Raw genomic sequence first — 23,317 nt, 5'->3', positions numbered from 1 at the left:
ATTGATGCCATAGCGGAGAGTCAAGCTTTCAGTGCAATGTAAACAAACAAAGCAGGTGTAACCTTTCAGACCTGCAACAACAGCACCACTGCGCTATGAGACCCATTATTTTCAATGGCTTGTGCCACGCCACGGCGGTTTGTTTCTGCGTCGAGCAACGAGCATCGCATTGCTTGACGAACTTCCAAACCAGCTTCCAAATCACTTCTTTTCTGAAAGTGCCTTTATGGAAGAATGTACTCCTCTGAAGACCTTCAGTCACTGGGCATTTAACATTACATCCTGTTGCCTTCTAACGTAATTAAATATTAAAAATCAACTTAAGTCATTACTAGTGTTGTTAAATTAATTAATCCATAATAATCGTGATAATCGTGAAACCGTGATTATTCCTCAGACTATAATCATACCAACAAAATCTGTAATCGTTGCATCTCTCTTAGTGTTGGGTGACGTCTACAAAATTTCCATCGGACGATGTCCACCATGAAACATCGGGATGGACGATGTCACTGGGCACACGCGCGTGGGGGGCAGCAGTCGTCTTATGTGCATGTGTTCTCGCACAGACTTCACCCTTAAAAAAAATGGGAAGACTATTAACTTTACGTTACAAGTCGCAGTGGATATTTTACGCATGGACCAGGTAAAGCAACGGTGAACACACAGTGCAGATGTTGGTTTCAGCTGTTTGATAGACTTCGTCATTAATAAGCCGACGTGCGGTTCACCTGCTGCCGTGATAACGGATCGCGGGTGGAAATATACGGGAAAAATACTTTATACTGACTTTATAAAACATACAGCTGATGGAGAAAATGGAGCAGACGGGGACAAGCCGGGGTGTTTACCTGAGGTGTGTGGGTGGGGAGAAGAGAATTCCGAGGCAAGTGAAAAGGATACTTAAAAACAATAATAAGAATGTCCGTGGTCATTAAAACCTGCTTTCACAGGGTGGTATAATGTGAACATTTGAGATTGTTTTGCTGGGGGAGCGGGGGGTTTACAATCACAATGCCGGCTTGACGTCGTGATGTCTGTCAGCCATCGCTGATGGACGATGGCATCATCTATCCCTATCCACAACAAACACCTGCGCTGTAGTAAGGGTATAACTAAATTTCCACAGAAAGCAACATGCGAAACAGCTGCAGGCATCCGACACACTATGCTCGTTATTTAGTGAGGATTACTGTTCACAGTTTCTCTTGACTGTCCCTCAGTATCACAACGTTAGTCCAACATCGCCGAGCCTGCTAGCCACATTAGCCGTGCAATATGCTAATGCCAAGTTTGCTTCAAAATAAACAGTAAAACAACACAAAACACAGTAACACTTACAGCTTTTAAGTTTTAAGTCGGGCCACGTACAGCCCATGGCGATCCGTCCTTAAACTGTTACAGAGCTCGTTAAGCTTGTGGAAGTTTCGAAGCACTAATTTATTAATTTAACACGAACTGAAGTGTAAAGTATGAACATTGCGGTAGTAGCAGTGCTTCAATTTTGCACTGCCGGTGCGCTGTGAATTTTCTACACGCTTTGGACACTGCATGAAGGTGTTATATGACACTTCCTGCGTCCCATTTGTGGCGCTACATAGCACTTGGTGCTATGATTATAAATGAATATTGGCGTGTAGATGTGTTCGGGGCGGGACAATTATCAAACACGTAAAGTTTTGTGCAGATGTGAGCATATACACTGAAGTTACAACAACTTCCTGTGTCATGGCGAAGAGTTGATGTTTGACGCTACGCCACGGACACACCCATCGACGAAAACTCACAGGTAGCACAACTTTTCATCGTCAATGCCTTTGGAATGCACAGTAGAAAATTGAAGTCGATCCGATTAATTCCCTAGGATGAGTTCGTTAAAGTACGCACCCTGTAAACCTTGAAAAAGAGGTTAAAATTGCACTTTTAATTAAAAATGGCTGACTTCCTGTTGAGTTTAGGTTATGGGTTATTGAGTCTTTTTTGTGTGTGTTGATATGATACATGTCCCCAGAAAATTTCATGCATGTAGGTTGAAGTAGGTGCGGGGGCTAATTTTTCCAACTTTGCAGGTGGTGCTATAGAGCCATTTTGCCACGCCCATGTGCGAGACCCTGAAAATACGTAATTTTTTGTTTGAGATGGAAGTTTTATTAATTAATGAAATGTATATGAAACCTACATTGCTGTAGATTTCAGAGCGTGACTGGTGTTGAAGGGAAAATGGGGTATAGTTTGTCAGAAGTGACGTCATTCAACTGCATTATTCTCTACAGTATAACAGTATATATTTAACGCTAGTCAGAAATGGTGTTATAGATTAGAGCTGCTGTCATTTAGGATGATATATCGGCCTCGTGAGTGCAGGTATCAGCCAATGCCTATTATCTCAAAATGCCAGAATCGGCCGACTTTATCACTAGTGAAAAATAGAAGGGAGCCTACATTCCCTGAGCAGGTTAAATTGTGTGATTTAACTAATGCAAAGAAAATGGATTGTACTGACCATTAACTCATGTGCATTCCTCTTCTCTTCTGCCCTCACAGGAACCATGGGAAAACCACTACCCAACTGTGTTTGGGAACCAATATGTTGAACATTCTTTATTTGTCAGACTGAGGGACGGTATTCTGGGTGGGAAAGGACAAATGGTAATAAATTAATAATAGAAGACTTTCCGGCACAGCACACGCCGACTCCAGAGCCTCCTTTTTCAGCTAGCATGTTCCTGAGTCAGATGGCTATGAATGACAAGATGCAGTAATGGAAGTCCACGCACCATTCAGCACTGTAACCATGAAGCAGCTCAAAGGGTAGGGTCTTCTGTGAGGTCACCTCACCCTACCCGACTACCCACCCATCAGCTCCACCTGAGAGCCTACGTTGAAGCATAAGGTCAACTGTCTCCGAACCCTCCCATCACCACCACCTCCACCACGGCTTTGGAAGACAAACATGACGTGCATTGCAAAGACACTGGTTGATGTCTGATATATATACCTCCTGAGGTGTCGAGCGTAAAACCAGTGGAGCAATGAATGGCGGAAAGGACTGTGAGGCGGGAGATGAGAGGCAGGCTGTTCCTGTCCAGGTCCCTATTGGCTGGCAGCGCAAGGCGGAGCACGGTGGTGGGGTTGTATACAAAAGGTAATAAAAATTCAATTCCCTAAATAACTACCTTTGAGCTTCCATTGAGCAAGTTACTTGTTATGCATTTATACTGTGACCATGTTTTGTATGATTGCAACTAACAATAATTTTTGATTCATCTGCTCATTATTTTCTTGATTGTTTGATCTACAAACATCAGAAAAGTGTGTGAAAAAGTTGATAAGAATTCTCAAGAGAGATTAAAATGACCTTACTTATCATATAATGCAAAAAAGCAGCAAATTGTCACATTGAAGAAGCTGGAATTAGACTTTTTGGCATTTCTGCTTGAAAAATGATTTGAAAATGATTAAATGATTCTTTAGTTATCTTAAGTTAATCCTTGTTCTGGCACTGCCAATAAAGCTCATTGAATTTAAATTTAAAATTCAAGATAAATGTTTTCAATATTCACACAATGCAGATGCAATGCAAAACAAACAAACAAAAAATTCATACGGCACAATAAGGAGCTGGTTGCCCTCATAGACGTCACCCGTTGGTTTGTGGACTGCCGTCTTGAAGCCTTGAGTTTGGGCGTTAAGGTGCCGCCATGTTGATTTTTTTGCATCCAGTGGCACCGGACGTGACCATATTTGTAAGAGACGGTGGAGCCAACGCCTCCGTGTGGAGCTAGCTAGCTTGCTTAGCTAGGTTCATCTGTAATTTACGCTAACTGTGATGTAACCAGGATGAAATTTTGTGTAGTGAAAACAGGCTTAAAACAAAACCTACTCACCAGAGAAAATGAGCAGCCAACTCCTTAATTAACTTTTTCAATGGCGCTGGTTAAATTTACACAGTGCCGGGGGTATGAGTCACTCTAGCCTCATTGACTGGTTGCCATGGTAACGACTTGTCAATCACAGATCCCATCCTGAAGCATACTCTGCTTTGGTCTATTTTCGTCTAAATGGGACCATAATTTAAACTCATTATGAAAGTGTTTACTTGGGTAATAAATCAGATGAAGTAGGGTCATTTTGCCATTATTTCTAATGGAGCCGGACTTCTTTATGCAACCAGAGCAGTCGCACCCTGCTGGCCGTTGGATAGAATGCGGGTTTAAGGGACTTCCGTCTTCGCTTCTCAGACCGAAAGCTTCCTGCTTGGTTGCCCTACAAAACATCATCCTGTGTAGGGCGCGCTCTCCACGGTGAGAGCCTCGCCAATACCCCTGTCCCTCTCGCTGTGAGCTTAACCGTGAGAGGGGGGCTGCACAGCGTGTGCACGAGAAGTGATTGACTCAGCGTTAGACTCCTCCTGGATGTTTTTGTTCAGGCATGGAACCTGATTTATTTCCCCAACATATAATCTGTCTCATTTAATACTGTCAGCATATAGTGATAGTTTCAAGTTTTGGAAAATATGCCAAAAGTTACCTACTGAACCTTTAATGACTTCAAATGACTCACTTGTCGCAACATAAAACAGAAACAAGAAGCAAATCCGAATATTTGAGAAACTGGAGCAGTGAAAGCTATAAATGACTCAAAGGACTCATCAGTTATCAAAATTGTTGCAGGTGCATTTTCTATTAATCAACTATTTTGATCAGTTTTGGGCATCTAGGGATGTTGTAGTTGTTTTGACCAAGAAAGTTCAGAAATTAGACAAAATGTTTACATTTGACAAACAATTTGGAAAGACTGTATCTTGATATCGTCATACACATTACATTTAAAAGCAAACTGTCCCACCTGAGAAGCTGGAACCAGAGATTGTTGCACATTTTTGCAACAATCATTGAACTCATGTATTTATGAGTTGAACAATTATGTGGCCAAAGGTAGATGGAGTTAAATTGTAGAACTTGAGTCATTTATGTAATATATTAGTGGTAAACATCAGGTTTTTCATAAAATTTGAATGCAACTGGCATTTTCACTAATGAGTTAGATCCCTACATAGACTGGCAGTCGGTGTCTGCCTCTCATTTCTGCTGCTTTACTGCAGCTGTGACCTCCTGATAAAATACATAATGTTTACTAGAACCCAACTGATATATTGTCCGGCCGATATGAGCTAATTGCATTTAATCGGCATCAGCCGTTTATAACAGCAGATATATGACTATTAAAAAAGAAACCTAGAGTCAGATCCTTCACTCATGTCATGGGTGTTGCATGGTTTGCCCACCAGAGGGCGACCAGCTGCAGCTCCCCTGTTAACTACACTGCCTCACACTGCCTGTGTGAGCAGTGAGTCAGTCTTTTGTCAAGTTAATTACATGACTTGAATAATTATAATAAAAACAGACCCAGTCACTTCTCCTCTCCTGAAAACATTCATGACTTGCTAACCCTCACGTTTTTCACTTCCATCTCCCGGCTTCCTACCAGCTCACACCAGTTTCATGTTACAGTAGTATGGTGTTGAAAACTAAGCTGCTGACAGACGTAACTGTACATTTATTTCAGTGTGGCAGTTCTAGCGAACGGTCCACATTTGTCCCTAGTTCATGACTTCTAAATATTCTCTAAAATGACGAAACGCTACAGCAGCTACTGCTGCCTGTTGCTAAATTAGCCACAAAGCTAATGCCGTGTTTATCAGTGGAGGAGCGCTAACATTAATGAGCCATTAAACTATAGTTTCTGCCGTATTCTAAATATATCTGTGACCCTGTAGTTAGTCGGCGTGTCGGAAATGATTAAACGAGAGTGGACACGTAAATAAACGGGAGCTGAACAAGAATCTAACACGGCCTCCTGTAGCTCCTCTTTGTGTGACGTTGTAGATGTGAAACGCTGTAGTCAGAGCCGTAACGGCTCTGGTTGTAGTTATAACATTAGTTCAATGAAATCTCAAAGTTGCAGGTCCTCGTTGTAGACATTCCTGAAGTATTAGATGCATTCAACAGCAGCTCACTGTATCCTAGACAGGATGATATATACTGATGGTGGTTAAATGGTTTCACGTAGCTTTGGTTAGAATTAAAGAGTGCCGGTAAAGGGATGAACTAGATGTGAATGTGCTACATTGAAATTATGGCAAAGTGTAAAGTGAAATGCACATGCTTATTATCTCTCACTCTCTCTGTTTACAGATGGCTGAAAAATTTGCACCTTCCGGTAGCAAATATTTATTGATGTGCAATTGTTAACATGTTCACTTTTTGAGACTGTAATCCATTTTATTAACATAATCCCTTTAGGAAAAGGTTTTATAACCTACACACATACCAGCTTTCAATATTGGCCTGTAAGTGTAGTTTATACAGTAAAGGGGTCTACTATCCAAATCATTCTTAAAATCAAAATATCGGCTCAAAAATCGTCTCTTTCTCACTATAATTTCGGCATCAGCCCCCAAAAAGGTGTTACACGTCACTTCCTGTATCCCCTTTGTGGCGCTGCATAGCACTTGGCGCTATGAATATAAATGACTATTGGCGTGTGGATGTCTTCGGGTTGGGACAGTTATCAAGTATGTAAAGATTTGTTTAGATGTGAGCATGTACACTGAAGTTACAACAACTTCCTGTGTCATGGTGAAGAGCTGATCTTTGACGCCACGGCCGACTTCAGGGCATCGCTCCAAGAGGCTTTTTGGTACGTCTGGACATGATCCATGTGCCACAGAAATTTCATACATGTAGGTCAAACGTGCGGCGGGGGCTGCTTCGTTAAAGGTCACTTCCTGTCCTGATGTGAGCATGTACACTGAAGTTATAATAACTTCCTGTGTCATGGCGAATCATCGACGCCATGGACACGCCCATTGACGAAAACTCACAAATAGCACAACTTTTCATCGTCAATGCCTTTAGAAGGCACAGCAGAAATTTGACGTCGATCCGACTAAATCCCTAGGAGGTGAAACGTGCGGCGGGGGCTGCTTCGTTAAAGGTCACTTGCTGTTGCCAGCAGGTGGCGCTATGACTGTGGGTGAATCTCGGCATGTACATGTGTTCAGGGCAGGACTCTCATCCTACATGTACACTTTGGTCCAGATGTGAGCATGTACACTGAAGTTACAACAACTTCCTGTTTCATGGCGAATCATCGACGCCACAGACACGCCCATTGACGAAAACTCGCAAATAGCACAACTTTTCATCGTCAATGCCTTTAGAAGGCACAGCAGAAATTTGACGTCGATCCGACTAAATCCCTAGGAGAAGTGTGTAAATCATCCAAAAATGGCCGTAAAAATTCAAAATGGCCGACTTCCTGTTGAGTTTAGGGTATGGGTTCGTGAGGCTTTTTTGTGCGTCTTGAGAGATATATATATATATATACACACACACATGTCCCCTGAAAATTTCGTACATGTAGGTTGAATGTGAACGAGGGGCTAATTTTTTCCAATTTTCTAGGTTGCGCTAGCGAGTCATTTTGCCACGTCCATGCGCGAAACCCATAAAATATGTGTGCAAAGTTTGGTGAGTTTTCGAGTATGCTCAGGTCCCCAAAATGGAGCTTACTTTGCAGAGAAAAAAAAATAAAAAATAAAAAAAATATATATATATATATATATATATATATATATATATATATATATATATATATATATATATAGATATATATATATAGATATATAGATATAGATATATATATATATATATATATATATATATAGATATATAGATATATATATATATATATATAGATATATATAGATATAGATATATATATATATAGATATAGATATATATATATATAGATATATATATATATCTATATATATAGATATATATATAGATATATAGATATCTATATATATAGATATATCTATAGATATATAGATATATATATAGATATATAGATATCTATATATATATAGATATATATCTATATATATAGATATATATATAGATATATAGATATATATATAGATATATATATATCTATATATATAGATATATATATATAAAAATTAAAATTAAAGCTGCAAGCAGCGTTGGGCGGGCCCTTGCACTTGTAGCGCATCCGGGTGTGAGCCGGCCGCGTTGCAAATTCTGGAGCTCTGTTGGTGCGGCTGTGAATTTGCTACGCGGTTCCGACGCCGCATGAAGGTGTCACTTCCTGTGTCCCCTATGTGGAGCTACATAGCACTTGGCGCTATGAATATAAATCAATATTGGTGTGTAGATATGTTCAGGCCAGGACAGTTATCAAGCACGTAACGTTTGGTGCAGATGTGAGCATGTACACTGAAGTTACAACAACTTCCTGTGTCGTGGCGAAGAGTTGATCTTTGACGCCACGCCACGGACACGCCCATTGACGAAAACTCACAGATAGCACAACTTTTCATCTTCAATGCCTTCAGAAATTTGAGGTCGGTCGGACTAAATCCCTAGGAGGAGTTCGTTAAAGTACGTGAGTGTACGGAGTGTGTAAATCATCCAAAATTTGACATAAAATTCAAAATGGCCGACTTCCTGTTGATTTTAGGGCATCACTCCAAGAGGCTTTTTTGTGCGTCTGGACAAGATACACGTACCACAGAAAATTTGTGCACGTAGGTGAAACGTGCGGCGGGGGCTGCTTCGTTAAATGTCACTTCCTGTTGCCAGCAGGTGGCGCTATGACTGTGGGTGAATGTCAGCATGTACATGTGTTCAGGGTGGGACTCTCATCCTACAGGTACAGTTTGGTGCAGATGTGAGCATATACACTGAAGTTACAACAACTTCCTGTTTCATGGCGAAGAGTTGATCTTTGACGCCACGGACACGCCCATTGACGAAAACTCGCAAATAGCACAACTTTTTATCGTCAATGCCTTTAGAAGGCACAGCAGAAATTTGACGTCGATCCGACTAAATCCCTAGGAGGAGTTCGTTAAAGTACGGAGTGTGTAAATCATCCAAAAATGGCCGTAAAATTCAAAATGGCCGACTTCCTGTTGGGTTTAGGGTATGGGTCCTGTTAATGGAGCCTACTTTGCAGAAGAAAAAAAAAAAAAAAAAATCTTAGCAAATTCAATAGGGATCTCACACGGTCGTGCTCGGGCCCTAATAATCTTATCAAATTCAATAGGGATCTCACACGGTCGTGCTCGGGCCCTAAATATAATCTTTACAAATTCAATAGGGACCTCGCACGGTCGTGCTCGGGCCCTAATAATCTTTACAAATTCAATAGGGACCTCGCACGGTCGTTCTCGGGCCCTAAATATAATCTTTACAGATTCAATAGGGACCTCGCACGGTCGTGCTCGGGCCCTAAAAAAAAATATATACAGTGAGGAAAATAAGTATTTGAACACCCTGCTATTTTGCAAGTTCTCCCACTTAGAAATCATGGAGGGGTCTGAAATTGTCATCGTAGGTGCATGTCCACTGTGAGAGACATAATCTAAAAAAAAAATCCAGAAATCACAATGTATGATTTTTTAACTATTTGTATGATACAGCTGCAAATAAGTATTTGAACACCTGAGAAAATCAATGTTAATATTTGGTACAGTAGCCTTTGTTTGCAATTACAGAGGTCAAACGTTTTTCACCAGGTTTGCACACACTGCAGGAGGGATTTTGGCCCACTCCTCCACACAGATCTTCTCTAGATCAGTCAGGTTTCTGGGCTGTCGCTGAGAAACACGGAGTTTGAGCTCCCTCCAAAGATTCTCTATTGGGTTTAGGTCTGGAGACTGGCTAGGCCACGCCAGAACCTTGATATGCTTCTTACAGAGCCACTCCTTGGTTATCCTGGCTGTGTGCTTCGGGTCATTGTCATGTTGGAAGACCCGGCCTCGACCCATCTTCAATGCTCTAACTGAGGGAAGGAGGTTGTTCCCCAAAATCTCGCAATACATGGCCCCGGTCATCCTCTCCTTAATACAGTGCAGTTGCCCTGTCCCATGTGCAGAAAAACACCCCCAAACATGATGCTACCACCCCCATGCTTCACAGTAGAGATGGTGTTCTTGGGATGGTACTCATCATTCTTCTTCCTCCAAACACGGTTAGTGGAATTATGACCAAAAAGTTCTATTTTGGTCTCATCTGACCACATGACTTTCTCCCATGACTCCTCTGGATCATCCAAACGGTCACTGGCAAACTTAAGACGGGCCTTGACATGTGCTGGTTTAAGCAGGGGAACCTTCCGTGCCATGCATGATTTCAAACCATGACGTCTTAGTGTATTACCAACAGTAACCTTGGAAACCTTGGTCCCAGCTCTTTTCAGGTCATTAACCAGCTCCTCCCGTGTACTTCTGGGCTGATTTCTCACCTTTCTTAGGATCATTGAGACCCCACAAGGTGAGATCTTGCATGAAGCCCCAGTTCGAGGGAGATTGACAGTCATGTTTAGCTTCTTCCATTTTCTAATGATTGCTCCAACAGTGGACCTTTTTTCACCAAGCTGCTTGGCAATTTCCCTGTAGCCCTTTCCAGCCTTGTGGAGGTGTACAATTTTGTCTCTAGTGTCTTTGGACAGCTCTTTGGTCTTGGCCATGTTAGTAGTTGGATTCTTACTGATTGTATGGGGTGGACAGTTGTCTTTATGCAGCTAACGACCTCAAACAGGTGCATCTAATTTAGGATAATAAATGGAGTGGAGGTGGACATTTTGAAGGCAGACTAACAGGTCTTTGAGAGTCAGAATTCTAGCTGATAGACAGGTGTTCAAATACTTATTTGCAGCTGTATCATACAAATAAATAGTTAAAAAATCATGCATTGTGATTTCTGGATTATTTTTTTTAGATTATGTCTCTCAAAGTGGACATGCAATTACAATGACAATTTCAGACCCCTCCATGATTTCTAAGTGGGAGAACTTGCAAAATAGCAGGGTGTTCAAATACTTATTTTCCTCACTGTATAATCTTTACAAATTCAATAGGGACCTCGCACGGTCGTGCTCGGGCCCTAATAATCTTTACAAATTCAATAGGGATCTCACACGGTTCGTGCTCGGGCCCTAATAATCCTTACTATTTCAACAGGGACCTCGCACGGTTCGTGCTGGAGCCCTAATAATAATAATCTTTACAGTTTCAACAGGGACCTCGCACGGTTCGTGCTCGGGCCCTAAAAAAAAAAAAAATATAATCTTTACAAATTCAATAGGGACCTCGCACGGTCATGCTCGGGCCCTAATAATCTTTACAAATTCAGTAGGGATCTCGCACGGTTCGTGCTTGGGCCCTAATAATCCTTACTATTTCAACAGGGACCTCGCACGGTTCGTGCTGGGGCCCTAAAAATCTTTACAATTTCAATAGGGACCTCACACGGGCCCTAATTAAATCCTTAACAACACCACTATATATAGGTGACCAGACGTCCCAAAAAATCCTGGACAGTCCCGAATTACGAGCAGTTATCCCGACCCCTTTCCGGTTTGTCCTGAAAATTAGACCTAACATGAGATTTGATTATAGCCAAATTAAACATATAGGCCTACTGATCGTTGTATAGTTCTCTTGCTCCAGCAGGGGTAACAGGTTATCTGTACATTGTGTCAACAGCATTGTTATAGCCACAAAGTAACACTCGTGCTCTTTTCTCCTTTTTGTTTTCTTGTGGTTAGTGGAATTTACAGTGTAGTTTCAGGCAGCCACGGCACGGCGGAGAGATCTGACGCATGTTGCGAAGACAGATGTGACACTGCACTGATGACATAAATAAAATAAATATAAAAACTAGGTAAAAGATGTTTTCTTGTCTTCTGAGTCGGGAATAAATTTGTGGTGGAGGAACTAAAGCCTTTGTAAGATTTCCTCATAAAAATATTCAGTTAAATGCAAAATATCTTTTGCTTTTAGAAGTTTCAGTCCACAAATATGAAATGATATTCAAAAACCCATTTCAAACAATGCAAATGAGTGCTGCAACACATGATATCATAAAAGGAGTATTTGTGCTATGGAGCTTACATTGTTGTTTTCTGTGTGCAGTCCCAGTGGCTCGATGCTGTCCAGCTTGGAGCAGGTGAAGACCTACCTGCTGACAGATGGAACCTGCAAATGTGGCCTGGAGTGCCCACTCATTCTCCACAAGGTAATGTTTTTGTACTGATTCATTTAAAACAAAGCAGTCGGTGGAGATTTTACAGCTGCCTTTAAACTGGGCTCCAGAAGACATTTTAATTAAAGATTAAGATGGAAGTCCCAGTCTGCAAATTAAATTTAAATACTGTTGCCCAAAAAAAGTACAGCTAAACAAAGGGATTAAAAACTGTCAATCAATCCTAAACTTGCTTTAGCAGGTGGCATTTCTGTACGAGAATGTTCTTCCTTTTATAAAAAGTTTTTTTCATTGGGTAAGAAAAAGGTAGTAAAAGGAACCGTTGTAAACTAAATGTCATGCAATAGCAGTTGACATCAAAGAGGATTTTGGTTTTGTTTGGGGAATCACGTGTCTGATCCCGTCCCTGCTGTTTGGAGACATAGGATGAAATGAAGTGTACCACTGAATACTTTTTGTTTCTTAAGTACATACTCATAGTTACTCAGCTCGGAGGAGAAGTAGAAGTCAGTGAAGACATTGCGTGCTTTGTTGTGCTGGGGTTTTGACCACTCTATCATGTTATTCAGAGAGTCCGTGGGGTCTTAAAGTCTTAAAGGGTAATAAATGGGCTTAATTATGTGAAAATTAATCCCATTACTAATGTGAAAATACTGTTTAGAAAAAAAACAATATTGTGTGCTAAAAGTGTGGGTGAATGTATTTATTGATGTAGCAAAGCCAAAATTACTAGATGGGCACCGCGTTGCGACTGTGTGATTCTGCTCTGTAACATTAGGCGCAGGGGTCTACAGTGCGAGCATTTCACTGTCATTCGCCCCTAAGAATAGATCCGTGCAAACTGACCATAATCTTCCACCATGCCGGACCCCCCCTGGGCCGTTCAAAACATAGTCGGACTGAGCTCCGTGGCCCCTCGAACAACCCCATTACTCAAACGAATGAGATGCACCACCAGCAGCTGAATCGGTAAGACAGAAAAAAACAGGGAAAATATAAGCAACGTTTGGGTTTGGATAACGTTAGCTGGCTATTTAGCTGAATCGGTGCCTTTTATTGAAACACGTTCAACTTTTCATAAAGCCGATGTGCTCGTCAGTGTCACTTTTTGGGAACAGATCAATCACAGCCTGAATGGAGCGGGACATTAAAAAAAAGTTTGATGTGCTACAGCTCAACTTAACCAATCGTTCTGTATAAATTGTTATGATTATTGAAGAGTTTGTAGCCTGCTTAAAATTAAAGAGACTAACTAGCATGTAGAGCATTTTTCTTTCACAAAGTTAATGAATAAAAACAAGGCCAAAATGAAACGGTAACTGGAATTAGTATTATAATAGTGATATGCTATATACTGTAGACTACTATTATATGAAATTATAATGAATATAGTAACATCATATAAATAACATCTGTATCAACAATTTACTATTATACTTTTAACATAATGTTATAATATCATACTAATAAAGTCATTTATACAAGTTCCTCCTCCAGGTTGTGGATAGATGTAGATTTAGCCAGAGTCAGGATGCCGGTGTGCCAGGATGTTCTTTTTACACACAACACTTTTCAAGGTGTCACCGGTTACAGATCAAAGTGGCTCTTAAAATATGTTGAAAAGGTCTTGAAAAAGGTCTTAAAAGGTATTGAATTTTACTTCAGGATTCCTGTATACCCTGTTATTGTAAACATCAATCTATGCCATACATTTGATTAATTGTTCCATTTAAGTGCTAAGTGTACATGAATGGGAAAACATTTGATTTAATATTCCAAAAGCCTCATATGATTTTGAGGTTTGTTCATTTTAATTGTTCATTTAATTTCTTTTACAAGAATGTAATGACATTTAGAAGTTTGTTCCATTTGGTAATTGCTTGTAAAAACTGACTTGCGTCACGAGTAGATGTTGATTGATGACGGGGATCAGGAACTTTTCCTGAACTGGCTATAAGTCACTGAGAATGTGTATTAGCTAAATGTCCCTTCAGATTATATGATATTTTAATGCAGAGCAGACAATCAGCTCTTGATGTGTCTTGGCCTCGAGATAGGACACATTACTTATTTGACATGCGTTACCACAGCTAGGAAGGAGAGAAAGGTAAAGAGGGAGGAATGAGGAGTAAACATGTCTGTGCGGAGGAAATAGTGTCACACTAGTCAAACCAAGGTGAAAACAACTTCTGACAGGCTATTGTGTATGAGTGTTTTGTTGTTTTGTTGAAATGGTCTTTTGAGTGTCAAAAAGTCACTCGTCAGCTTAAAAGGTGGCTGTAAAAACATTGTAGTTTTGTCCTTTACGGAACACGGTGGCTCTGGTCAGCTTGAATGAATGTGAGTGACAGTGAATTCCAATTGTGACGAGTTTTCACGGTCGGAAAAAGGATAAAAATGTCCAGAGAAAGCTCTCAAACCACTCCTGCAGCATAATCCACTTCTCCACTCTACACACTATTCCATATGCTCATCATGTAAGAAATAAATTGCTGACCTCTTCTGCTCAACTCTGTGACAGACCAAACAAATGTCGGGGTGCTGGGAGGTGTCCACTGTTACTGTCACATTACATGGGTAATCTGACCGATTATCCTTCTTGAAGCAAAATTTGGCCATAACCCACTGTGTCTGTCGGATCAGGCCAATATGAAGCTGATATCTGGGAAATGTTGACATCTCTGCTCTATTAATGTTTTAATAAAGCAGATGTTACCCGCACCCTCCCCCAAACCCAAAACATTCTCTCATGACTTGTAGGGGCATCACCCTTTTGAGCAAAAGTAAAAAAAACATAAAATTATTTTAATGTATTTATCTGTTCAAATCTTTTTCCTCAGGTGTTCAATTTCGACCCTGGGGCAGCTGTCAAACAGAGGACGGCAGAGGATGTGAAAGCAGATGAAGATGTCACCAAACTCTGCATTCACAAGAGGAAACTTCTCGCTGTGGCCACGCTGCACAAGAGCATGGAGACACACCCACCTCTGACGCTGACCAGTCCAGGGGGGGGTACGAGTACAAAATCCAGTTGTTCAAACTTATTTGAACTTGAAAATCAATGTTTCAGTTTGACTGCAGCCTTCAGACACATAACATAATATCCAGAGGTAAGCCGGTTTGTGCTTCGACGCAGTAATTCAGAAACACCAGCAACCAGTGAAAGGTTGGTGAAATATTGGTGTTAATTTAGTCCACATTACCAGCCAGTTTAGTAGGAAATCTCTTTAATGTTGATTAGACTATTCTAATTGACAACACACAGAATCAATGTAGCAAGTGATTTGGGGTTTTCGAGCCTTTGTTTTCAGAAATTATACAAAAATAAAATTTTTTATTGTTTTGTGGTTACTTTTTTTTCTTATTGTTTAGACTTCTGCTTTAGAGATCAAGCAGTTTATGTACTGATATTAACTACAGTAGTTTGTCATTTTTATGGTTTGCCAGCCACTGTGGCCTGTAGATAACGATGACTTTCCTGCCCTGCCTAAAATTTTCTGTGTTGGTATTGATTTAACTCAAATGTGCTTTGTTTGGCCTTAAGGTACATCATCTGTGGTTGCTGTGCATTCGACGACTCAACGAGCAATAAGGACTAAACCTCACGATGGCCTGCCCAATGCTGTTGGCCCAGACTGCAAGAATCCTTTCAAGATGATAATGGCAGCTGGACAACAGCACCAGCAGAGACTGTATCCACCCCAGGAGATGGGAGGAGCCCAGCAGCCAGAGCTCTACTCTGGGTACTCAAGGCCGCAGAGGTTGGGCAGTGGGGAGCCAGGCCCCAAATCCCCTTACCGGGGTGGGTATGGAGGTATGCTGAGCCCACCACCCTCCAGTGCTAAGCTTTATGGAGATGGCTCTCAGTCTCCCAGTGCAGAGACTCTAGGCAGCCCTGAGGGCTTTCCAAGGACCAATCCTTGTGGGTTTCCAGGAGCTGGCAGTCCTGGCTCAGCCTCCATCCATGGGAACACTAGGACGCCTCTTTCCCCACCCAGTTTAATGCTCCATGGTTCCCCCGCGGGCCAGCCATCCTGCGCAATGACAGGAAGGACTAGCACACCCCTTTCTCCGACGGCCACTGCCAAAAGCCCTGTCATGAACATGAACATGCCGCGGGGGAACTTCCCCCCTGGCATGGATATGCCCCGTGCAACATTTCATCATAAAACACAGCCCCCTGTACATCCCGTACCACCACCTCCATCTATACCACCTTCCTGTGCCCTTCAAAAAAGGCAGTTGACCTCCGAAAAAGACCCCTTAGGCATCCTGGACCCCATCCCAAGCAAGCTAGTCAGCCAGCCCCTCACCAACGTACCAAACCCCTCCAACTTCCAGCCTAACATCCACTCTCAGGTACCAATGATGAATGTAAACATACCCCCTCCCGCTATTGTTCCCTTGCCAAGCAACTTACCTTTACCCACAGTGAAGCCTGGGCCTGTGGGGCATGGCGGCCATGTTCAAAGGACTCAACAGGGTGGTCCGGCTTCCTCCATGTCTCCCTCTCCTGTCACTTCCCCTGTCCACATGGCTGGACCTGCCCATGGGAGAATGGAGGCCTCCCCTCATCGTTCACGCTCATCCTCCACCTCCTCTGACCATGGGAACTTTGCAATGCCCTCGGGGCACCAGGCCCCATGTGGCACCATGAAGGTCCCTCCTCGCTCTCCCAGGTCAGCTATGGGATCTCCCAGGCCAGCTATGCCCTCCAGCCCCTCCACCAACAAAACTGACCCTCTCCACCAGTATAAAGACTCCCAGCTGCTGCCAGGGATGGGAAATTCGATTGGCACCCAGCAGCACAGCAACCCTATGTACTCACCCACTTCTTCCTCATCATCATCCTCTTCTCTGGCACTCCCCAGCGCTTCCCAGAAGGGCCACCCTGGACTCCTGGGGATGCCCCTCAACCAGATCCTTAACCAACAGAATGCCGCATCCTTCCCTGCCAGCAGTCTCTTGTCAGCCGCAGCCAAAGCACAGCTAGCAAATCAAAACAAACTCAGCGCTGCTGGCAACAGCACTGCTGGCATGGCTGGTGGTGGTGTTGGTATGGCAGGCATGGGGGCAGGTGGAGGAGGCAATGGAGCAGGTGGCGGGCACCCTGGCTCTATAAGCGGCCCTCGAGGCATGGAGGGACTCAGCACTTTAAACCCAATGCTCCCGCCAAACTCCACCATGCTGCTCAACACTCCTGAAGGCCAGAGTGGTCGGGCGGCTCTTAGAGACAAGCTCATGGCCCAGCAGAGGGACCCCATGCGCAAACGGAGGCAGTCGTCGGGCAGCTCTGTTGTAAATCATGACAACAGTAACAACATGGTCTACAACATGCTTAACAAACGAGTTATGGGAGGACCCCACATGCCAGGGCCCAGTGCCACTGAGCAGCTACGAAAAGTGGGCCGACTTGGAAACCTTCCCCCAAACACCTCCATGGCCCAGCTTCTCCAGTCCATGAGCTGCCAGAGCTCCCATAGCCTGGTTGGGAACAGCCATCGTCCAGGTCTTAGTCCCGGCCTAGGGCCTGGTCCTCAAGGAGCTGCACAGCTGCACTACAACGACAGCACAGGTATGGTCCCTGGTGGCCCTCAGCAAAACCTCCTAGCTCAGCAGAGCCTGCGGGGTCCAGGAGATGCCATGCAGCACTGCCAGAACATTGACACTTCTGGGGGTCATCTGGGCTCTCGTCCAGGCCAGTTCCCTGACATGATGGCCCATATGCAGGCCTCTACAATGAGTAATTGTGGGCCTATGGGGCCAGGAGGTGGACCGGTGGGCCCTGATGGCATGCCGCTGGGACGTCCCAACACTAACCCCCCACCGCTGTCCCATCCTGGCCCTCACCCCTCACAACCGAACCTCGTTCACAGTATGGGGCGGACTAACATGTTGGTGATGTCCCATGGAGGAGGTGATGCAAGTTGTACACAGACCATCTCTGATACAGGTGAGACATCAGCCCCACTGCTCAGAAACTGTATGATACGTAGAAAGAAGGCTGAGTTATGTTTGTTTCTTTTCAATACTTTACCCATAGTATGTCCATGTGCTGCTAAATATTTCAATTTAGAGACATTGATACTTCAAGGCACGATTTTATTATTTCATTTAGGGAAATTTAATTATTGTCTCTATTTTCTAGACATATTTCTGACATTTGCTTTTCATGGCTTAAACAATTCTAGTTATGTTTATAATGTAAGCATGACCGTGATTGCAGTCATCATAGTGACTAGTGATTAGACTTTTGTCCCATATTTTTATCAGTTGTTGAAATGGCAATATAAGATATGTAATAAGATGCTAAAAGCTGCTTAGATCATTAATGATAATAATCCTGAACACTAAATTTAGCAAAATAATTGGAACGATCATTTCAGCTCTGCATTTACATCCACCCAACTAGTAAATGTAGTAGCTGAGTAGCTACTTTAATAACCCCCTACTTCCATTTATAAAAATCATAAAAATAATAATTAGATGGTGACATTTCAAAACAACTGACAGTACACAAAGTAAGCAGCCAGTCCAAACTGACCTCCCTGTGGCTGGAGGATTCTGTTGATATCCTGTGTAGCTAATGAGTGTATATGCCCCTCCCTTCCTTGTGATAAGCTAGTTGTTGGATGAAGATGTGGTTTCTATGGTTATGAGTGAACTAAAACCAAAGGATTTAGGTGATAGGCCCCAAGCCTAGACAGTTGGGCTCCTCCAGTATCTCTGTGCTAATGAGCAGGCCCCTCATCTTTGGAAGCTCAACTAATTGTCAGTCAGCCAGTGTTTCTCTTTGTTTTATTTGTATGCTAGCATCAGTCTATGGTGTAAGAAGATGGAAATGGGACCTGGATCACGCTTTAAGGGAAGCAGTCCAGATAGGGTGCTCTAAAGAGCTTCTCCCAGCTAGCTGGTCGCTATAGTAACGATAGACCCTGAATAGAGACCAGAGAGAAGCCTTTGATGAGGGTTTAGGCCTGTGTGTGTGTTTGAATGACTTTGTGTACACGTCTATGACTACTTGTGTATTACAGTGTGTGCACTTCTGTTAAATTGTGTGACTGAATGTTTTTTTTTTTGTGTGTGTGTGTGGACACACATTTGCGTTAGCGTCTGTTTTGAAAGCACTGAAAAGACCTAGATCTTTTTTCCCTTTCTTGCCTGCCGTGGGACTAGACTATAAGTTGTATGTCTGTGTGTCCTCATACGGTTTATAATGGAGATATCACCAAGGTCCGCTGCAGGCCATCTGTTCTTATCACGTTATTCTGTATTTCTCCGAAGTCAAGTAATTGAAATTCAGGTGGTCCTGTGAAGGGAGGGTAGGAGGTAGCCCATGACGTTTGAGGTAGGGATGGGAGGAAACCGTTGTTACATATTGCAGTTTTGACATTTACAATTTTCCATTCTTTGTTTATGAGTCAACTAGGGAGTCCTGATCACGTATTTCGTCAATTTAATATTGGGTATCTACAGATCCCATGTCCGATACGATACTAGGATTTGCATAAATGTTAATTAAATATGTATCTGACACATAATAACAGCTGTATCCACCTTACTTTTCACTGTTTGATCCTGGTTAAAAACTATAAAGTTGATCAGCTTAAATGATATCAGGGTACCAGCAGGGTCTTAAAAGTAATAAAAAATTTAATTTAATATTCTCAAAGTAAGGACTTAAAAGTATTAAATTTTGTTCACAAAGGTCTTAATTTTTTCTTTTCCTTTTGTGGGATTGAATAAACTACTGCAGTGCCCATTCACAGGGGTCGATGTGACACTTCCCTGCGCTTTTTGTTCAAAATGTGTCTCACATTGGTTTCACCTACAGCAGTGGTCAGCAATAGGCGGCCTGCAGGCCAAATTAAATAAATAAATACTTTTGATGGAGGCTGCTGCTGAAATAGGTCTTAGTCATGTCAGCAACAGTTACTCACATAATCACTTCCTCTTGCTAGAGTAGATTAAGTGTACTTCTCTGTTTATTCTCTTTTCAAAATAATTGTAACTCAATTATTTGCTCAACCCCTCAGCCTGTTTTTATTTTCCATTTAAGTCTTTTAACCCTGATTGTACACTGCACTGTAACTTTTATTATATTTTAATGTGTATTTTTTCAATTTCCCTATGTTGCTTTTAAACTTTTTTATATTTCCCTGTTGCTTTTATGTTTTATGTAAAGCACTTTGAATTACCTTGTTGTTGAATGTGCTATACAAATAAACTTGCCTTGCCTTAGATTGTGACTACAAAATTAAAGCGCAGGAAGGTTTTGCTTTATTTCGAGTTGAATTGAGAGCTTTTTCTTTGAAAGTTCTGAAAGACAAGAAAAGAGTCTGCGACTTGCTTAACATACCTCTGAAATCAGATGTTTCTCTCAGGAAACTGAGAAGCGCAGGACTTCCCTCTGCCTGGAGATGCAGGGGAAATTAACATAAGCGTCCATAGGTTGATGGATGTACATCAATCGCCGGGACACACACACTCGAGCACATGCTTTATTGTGAACAGTCTTTTCATAATTTATTTGTTAAGGAGGGGAAAAAAATATGTTTGCACGAGGGGGGATGGAAATTCACACCCGCCACCCTCCAAATGCGCGTGGATTTTCCGTTTGGCGGCTAAATGTTGGAAGGCCACCCACCACATTGGCAGGTAAATATATTTGGCATGATATCGCCATATAATTTGTAATTAGCAGCAGAAGGACGTTCGTGTTTGTTGTGAGTCGCACGTGAATAGGTCCCCAATGTACCAAGGGATCTAAAATTGCGTAACACACGGATTAGGGGGGTTCATTAGGCCCCGAGCACGAACCGTGCGAGGTCCCTATTGAAACTGTAAGGATTATTATTAGGGCCCAGGCACGAACCGTACGAGGTCCCTATTGAAACTGTAAAGATAATTAGGGCCCGAGCGCGAACCGTGTGATGTCCCTATTGAATTTGTAAAGATTTTTTTTTTTTTTTTTTTTCCTGCAAAGTAAGCTCAATTTTGGGGACCTGAGCATACTCGAAAACTCACCAAACTTTGCACACATGTCAGAACTGGTGAAAAGTTTCGTATTTTATGGGTTTCGGGCATGGGTGTGGCAAAATAGCGCCACCTAGAAAATTGGAAAAAATTAGCCCCTCGTTCAGGTTCAACCTACATGCACGAAATTTTCTGGGGACATGTATCATATCAAGACGCACAAAAAAGCCTCAAGAACCCATACCCTAAAGTCAACAGGAAGTCGGCCATTTTGAATTTTACGGCCATTTTTGGATGATTTACACACTTCGTACTTTAACGAACTCCTCCTAGGGATTTAGTCGGATCGACGTCAAAGATCAACTCTTCGCCATGAAACAGGAAGTTGTTGTAACTTCAGTGTATATGCTCACATCTGCACCAAACTGTACATGTAGGATGAGAGTCCCGCCCTGAACACATGCGCCTCCTGCTGGCAACAGGAAGTGACTTTTAACGAAGCAGCCCCCGCCGCACGTTTCACCTACGTGCACAAATTTTCTGTGGTACGTGTATCTTGTCCAGACGCACAAAAAAGTCTCTTTGAGCCATAGCCTAAACCCAACAGGAAGTCGGCCATTTTGAATTTTACGGCCATTTTTGGATGATTTACACACTCCGTACTTTAACGAACTCCTCCTAGGGATTTAGTCCGACCGACTTCAAATTTGTACTGTGCCTTCTAAAGGCATTGAAGATGAAAAGTTGTGCTATTTGCGAGTTTTCGTCAATGGGCGTGTCCGTGGCGTGGCGTCAAAGATCAAGTCTTCGCCACGACACAGGAAGTTGTTGTAACTTCAGTGTATGCTCACATCTGCACCAAACTGTACATGTATGATGAGAGTCCCGCCCTGAACACATGTACATGCTGACATTCCCCACAGTCATAGCGCCACCTGCTGGCAACAGGAAGTGACTTTTATCGAAGCAGCCCCCGCCGCACGTTTCACCTACGTGTACGAATTTTCTGTGGTATGTGTATCATGTCCAGACGTACCAAAAAGCCTCTTGGAGCGATGCCCTAAACCCAACAGGAAGTCGGCCATTTTGAATTTTACAGCAATTTTTGGATGATTTACACACTCCGTACTTTAACGAACTCCTCCTAGAGATTCTGTCGGATCGACATCCAATTTCTGCTTTGCCTTCTAAAGGCACTGACGATGAAAAGTTGTGCTATCTGTGACATATAACCCCTTCATGCAGCGTCCGAAGCACGTAGCAAATTCACAGCCGCACCGGCAGAGCTCCAGAATATGCAACGCAGCTGCCTCACACCCCAACGCGCTACACATGCGAGGGCCCGCCCAACGCCCAATAAAGCATACTTACAGGTTGTGACTGTTAATTTCCAGGCCCAAACAGAGTTGCATCGTCTTTTAGGACTAAACATTGTGACGATCTAACGTTATGCTGCCTAGCTGAAAAATGCTACCATAGCGCACATCGATAGACTCGACTCTACTCGGCCCTGCTCCGTTTTCCATTGCAGATAGTACCCAGAGATAGTACATAGCTTGTCGTCATAGCGACGCCACACACAACTGCCGCGACGTAATGTTCAATGCGACACACACCAGCGATCCACCCAGCTTTCTTTTTTTTTTTAAGTTAAAACGTTTCACCATTCCTCAGAGTATAAAGACAGATAAGCGGTATGAAAATCTTCCAACTGTGTTTTCCTCTGCCGTCCCCCGCAGCCACTTGCGGAGCTCCTCAACTCCGAAAATATTCAAGCACATTTTTGTTCCGTGTCAATATTCGAAATCTGCACAGCTGATTTCTCACCTCAAAACTTCTCAGAAGTGGATTTAGTGATGAAATTCCATACGAAACTGTAAAATATAAAACTTTCTGTTGCTGGCCTCTGTCTGGTGCACGCAATGATGATGCAGTGAATAGTGTATATTCTCTCTGACCAATCAGCAGTCTGTTGTGTTTTCATGTTACGTTTTAGTATCCCTCAGCTCGCTTGGAACCTCGACGGAGGTGAGGTGATACGAAAAACAGTACCTGGAAGCAGATCCAGGTACAACATTTCTATAATGGTAAATCAAACAAAGGCGAGTCGAGCCAAAGGGCCTCTCCTCAGACTAGCTTGATTTGAGTGCGTGTCTGACCCCGCTAGCCGCTTGGTAAGCTTTCTGACGCGTTTTCATTGTGATGTCACAAGTAAAGGAAGTGAAGGGCTGGACTACAAACGAGCTGTTTTCAAGCGGTTC

At 42.7% G+C, this 23,317-nt stretch overlaps 1 protein-coding gene across 4 annotated transcripts in view; it reads left to right on the top strand.

Moving 5' to 3' along the window:
- The window catches only part of LOC119905256 (methyl-CpG-binding domain protein 5-like), a 58,599-nt gene that overhangs the window by 24,472 nt on the left and 10,810 nt on the right, over nucleotides 1-23,317 (top strand). For 2 of the 4 annotated variants that reach the window (XM_038722094.1, XM_038722084.1), the window contains exons 2-5: nucleotides 2,545-3,145; nucleotides 12,011-12,113; nucleotides 14,921-15,092; nucleotides 15,625-18,033. In XM_038722094.1, coding sequence (XP_038578022.1) covers nucleotides 3,033-3,145; nucleotides 12,011-12,113; nucleotides 14,921-15,092; nucleotides 15,625-18,033 — 2,797 coding nt within the window. In that variant the 5' untranslated portion in view covers nucleotides 2,545-3,032. Of the gene's footprint in view, nucleotides 1-2,544; nucleotides 3,146-11,643; nucleotides 11,760-12,010; nucleotides 12,114-14,920; nucleotides 15,191-15,624; nucleotides 18,034-23,317 lie in introns of those variants that run through there. The other 2 variants (XM_038722104.1, XM_038722113.1) reach the window with 2 other exon arrangements.

This window comes from Micropterus salmoides, unplaced genomic scaffold, assembly GCF_014851395.1.
Source record: "Micropterus salmoides isolate LMB-PRFRI ecotype aquatic unplaced genomic scaffold, ASM1485139v1 Ms_hic_scaffold_1, whole genome shotgun sequence".
In the NCBI taxonomy this organism is placed as follows: Eukaryota; Metazoa; Chordata; class Actinopteri; order Centrarchiformes; family Centrarchidae; genus Micropterus; species Micropterus salmoides.
This window is presented reverse-complemented; position numbering and strand designations above follow the sequence as displayed.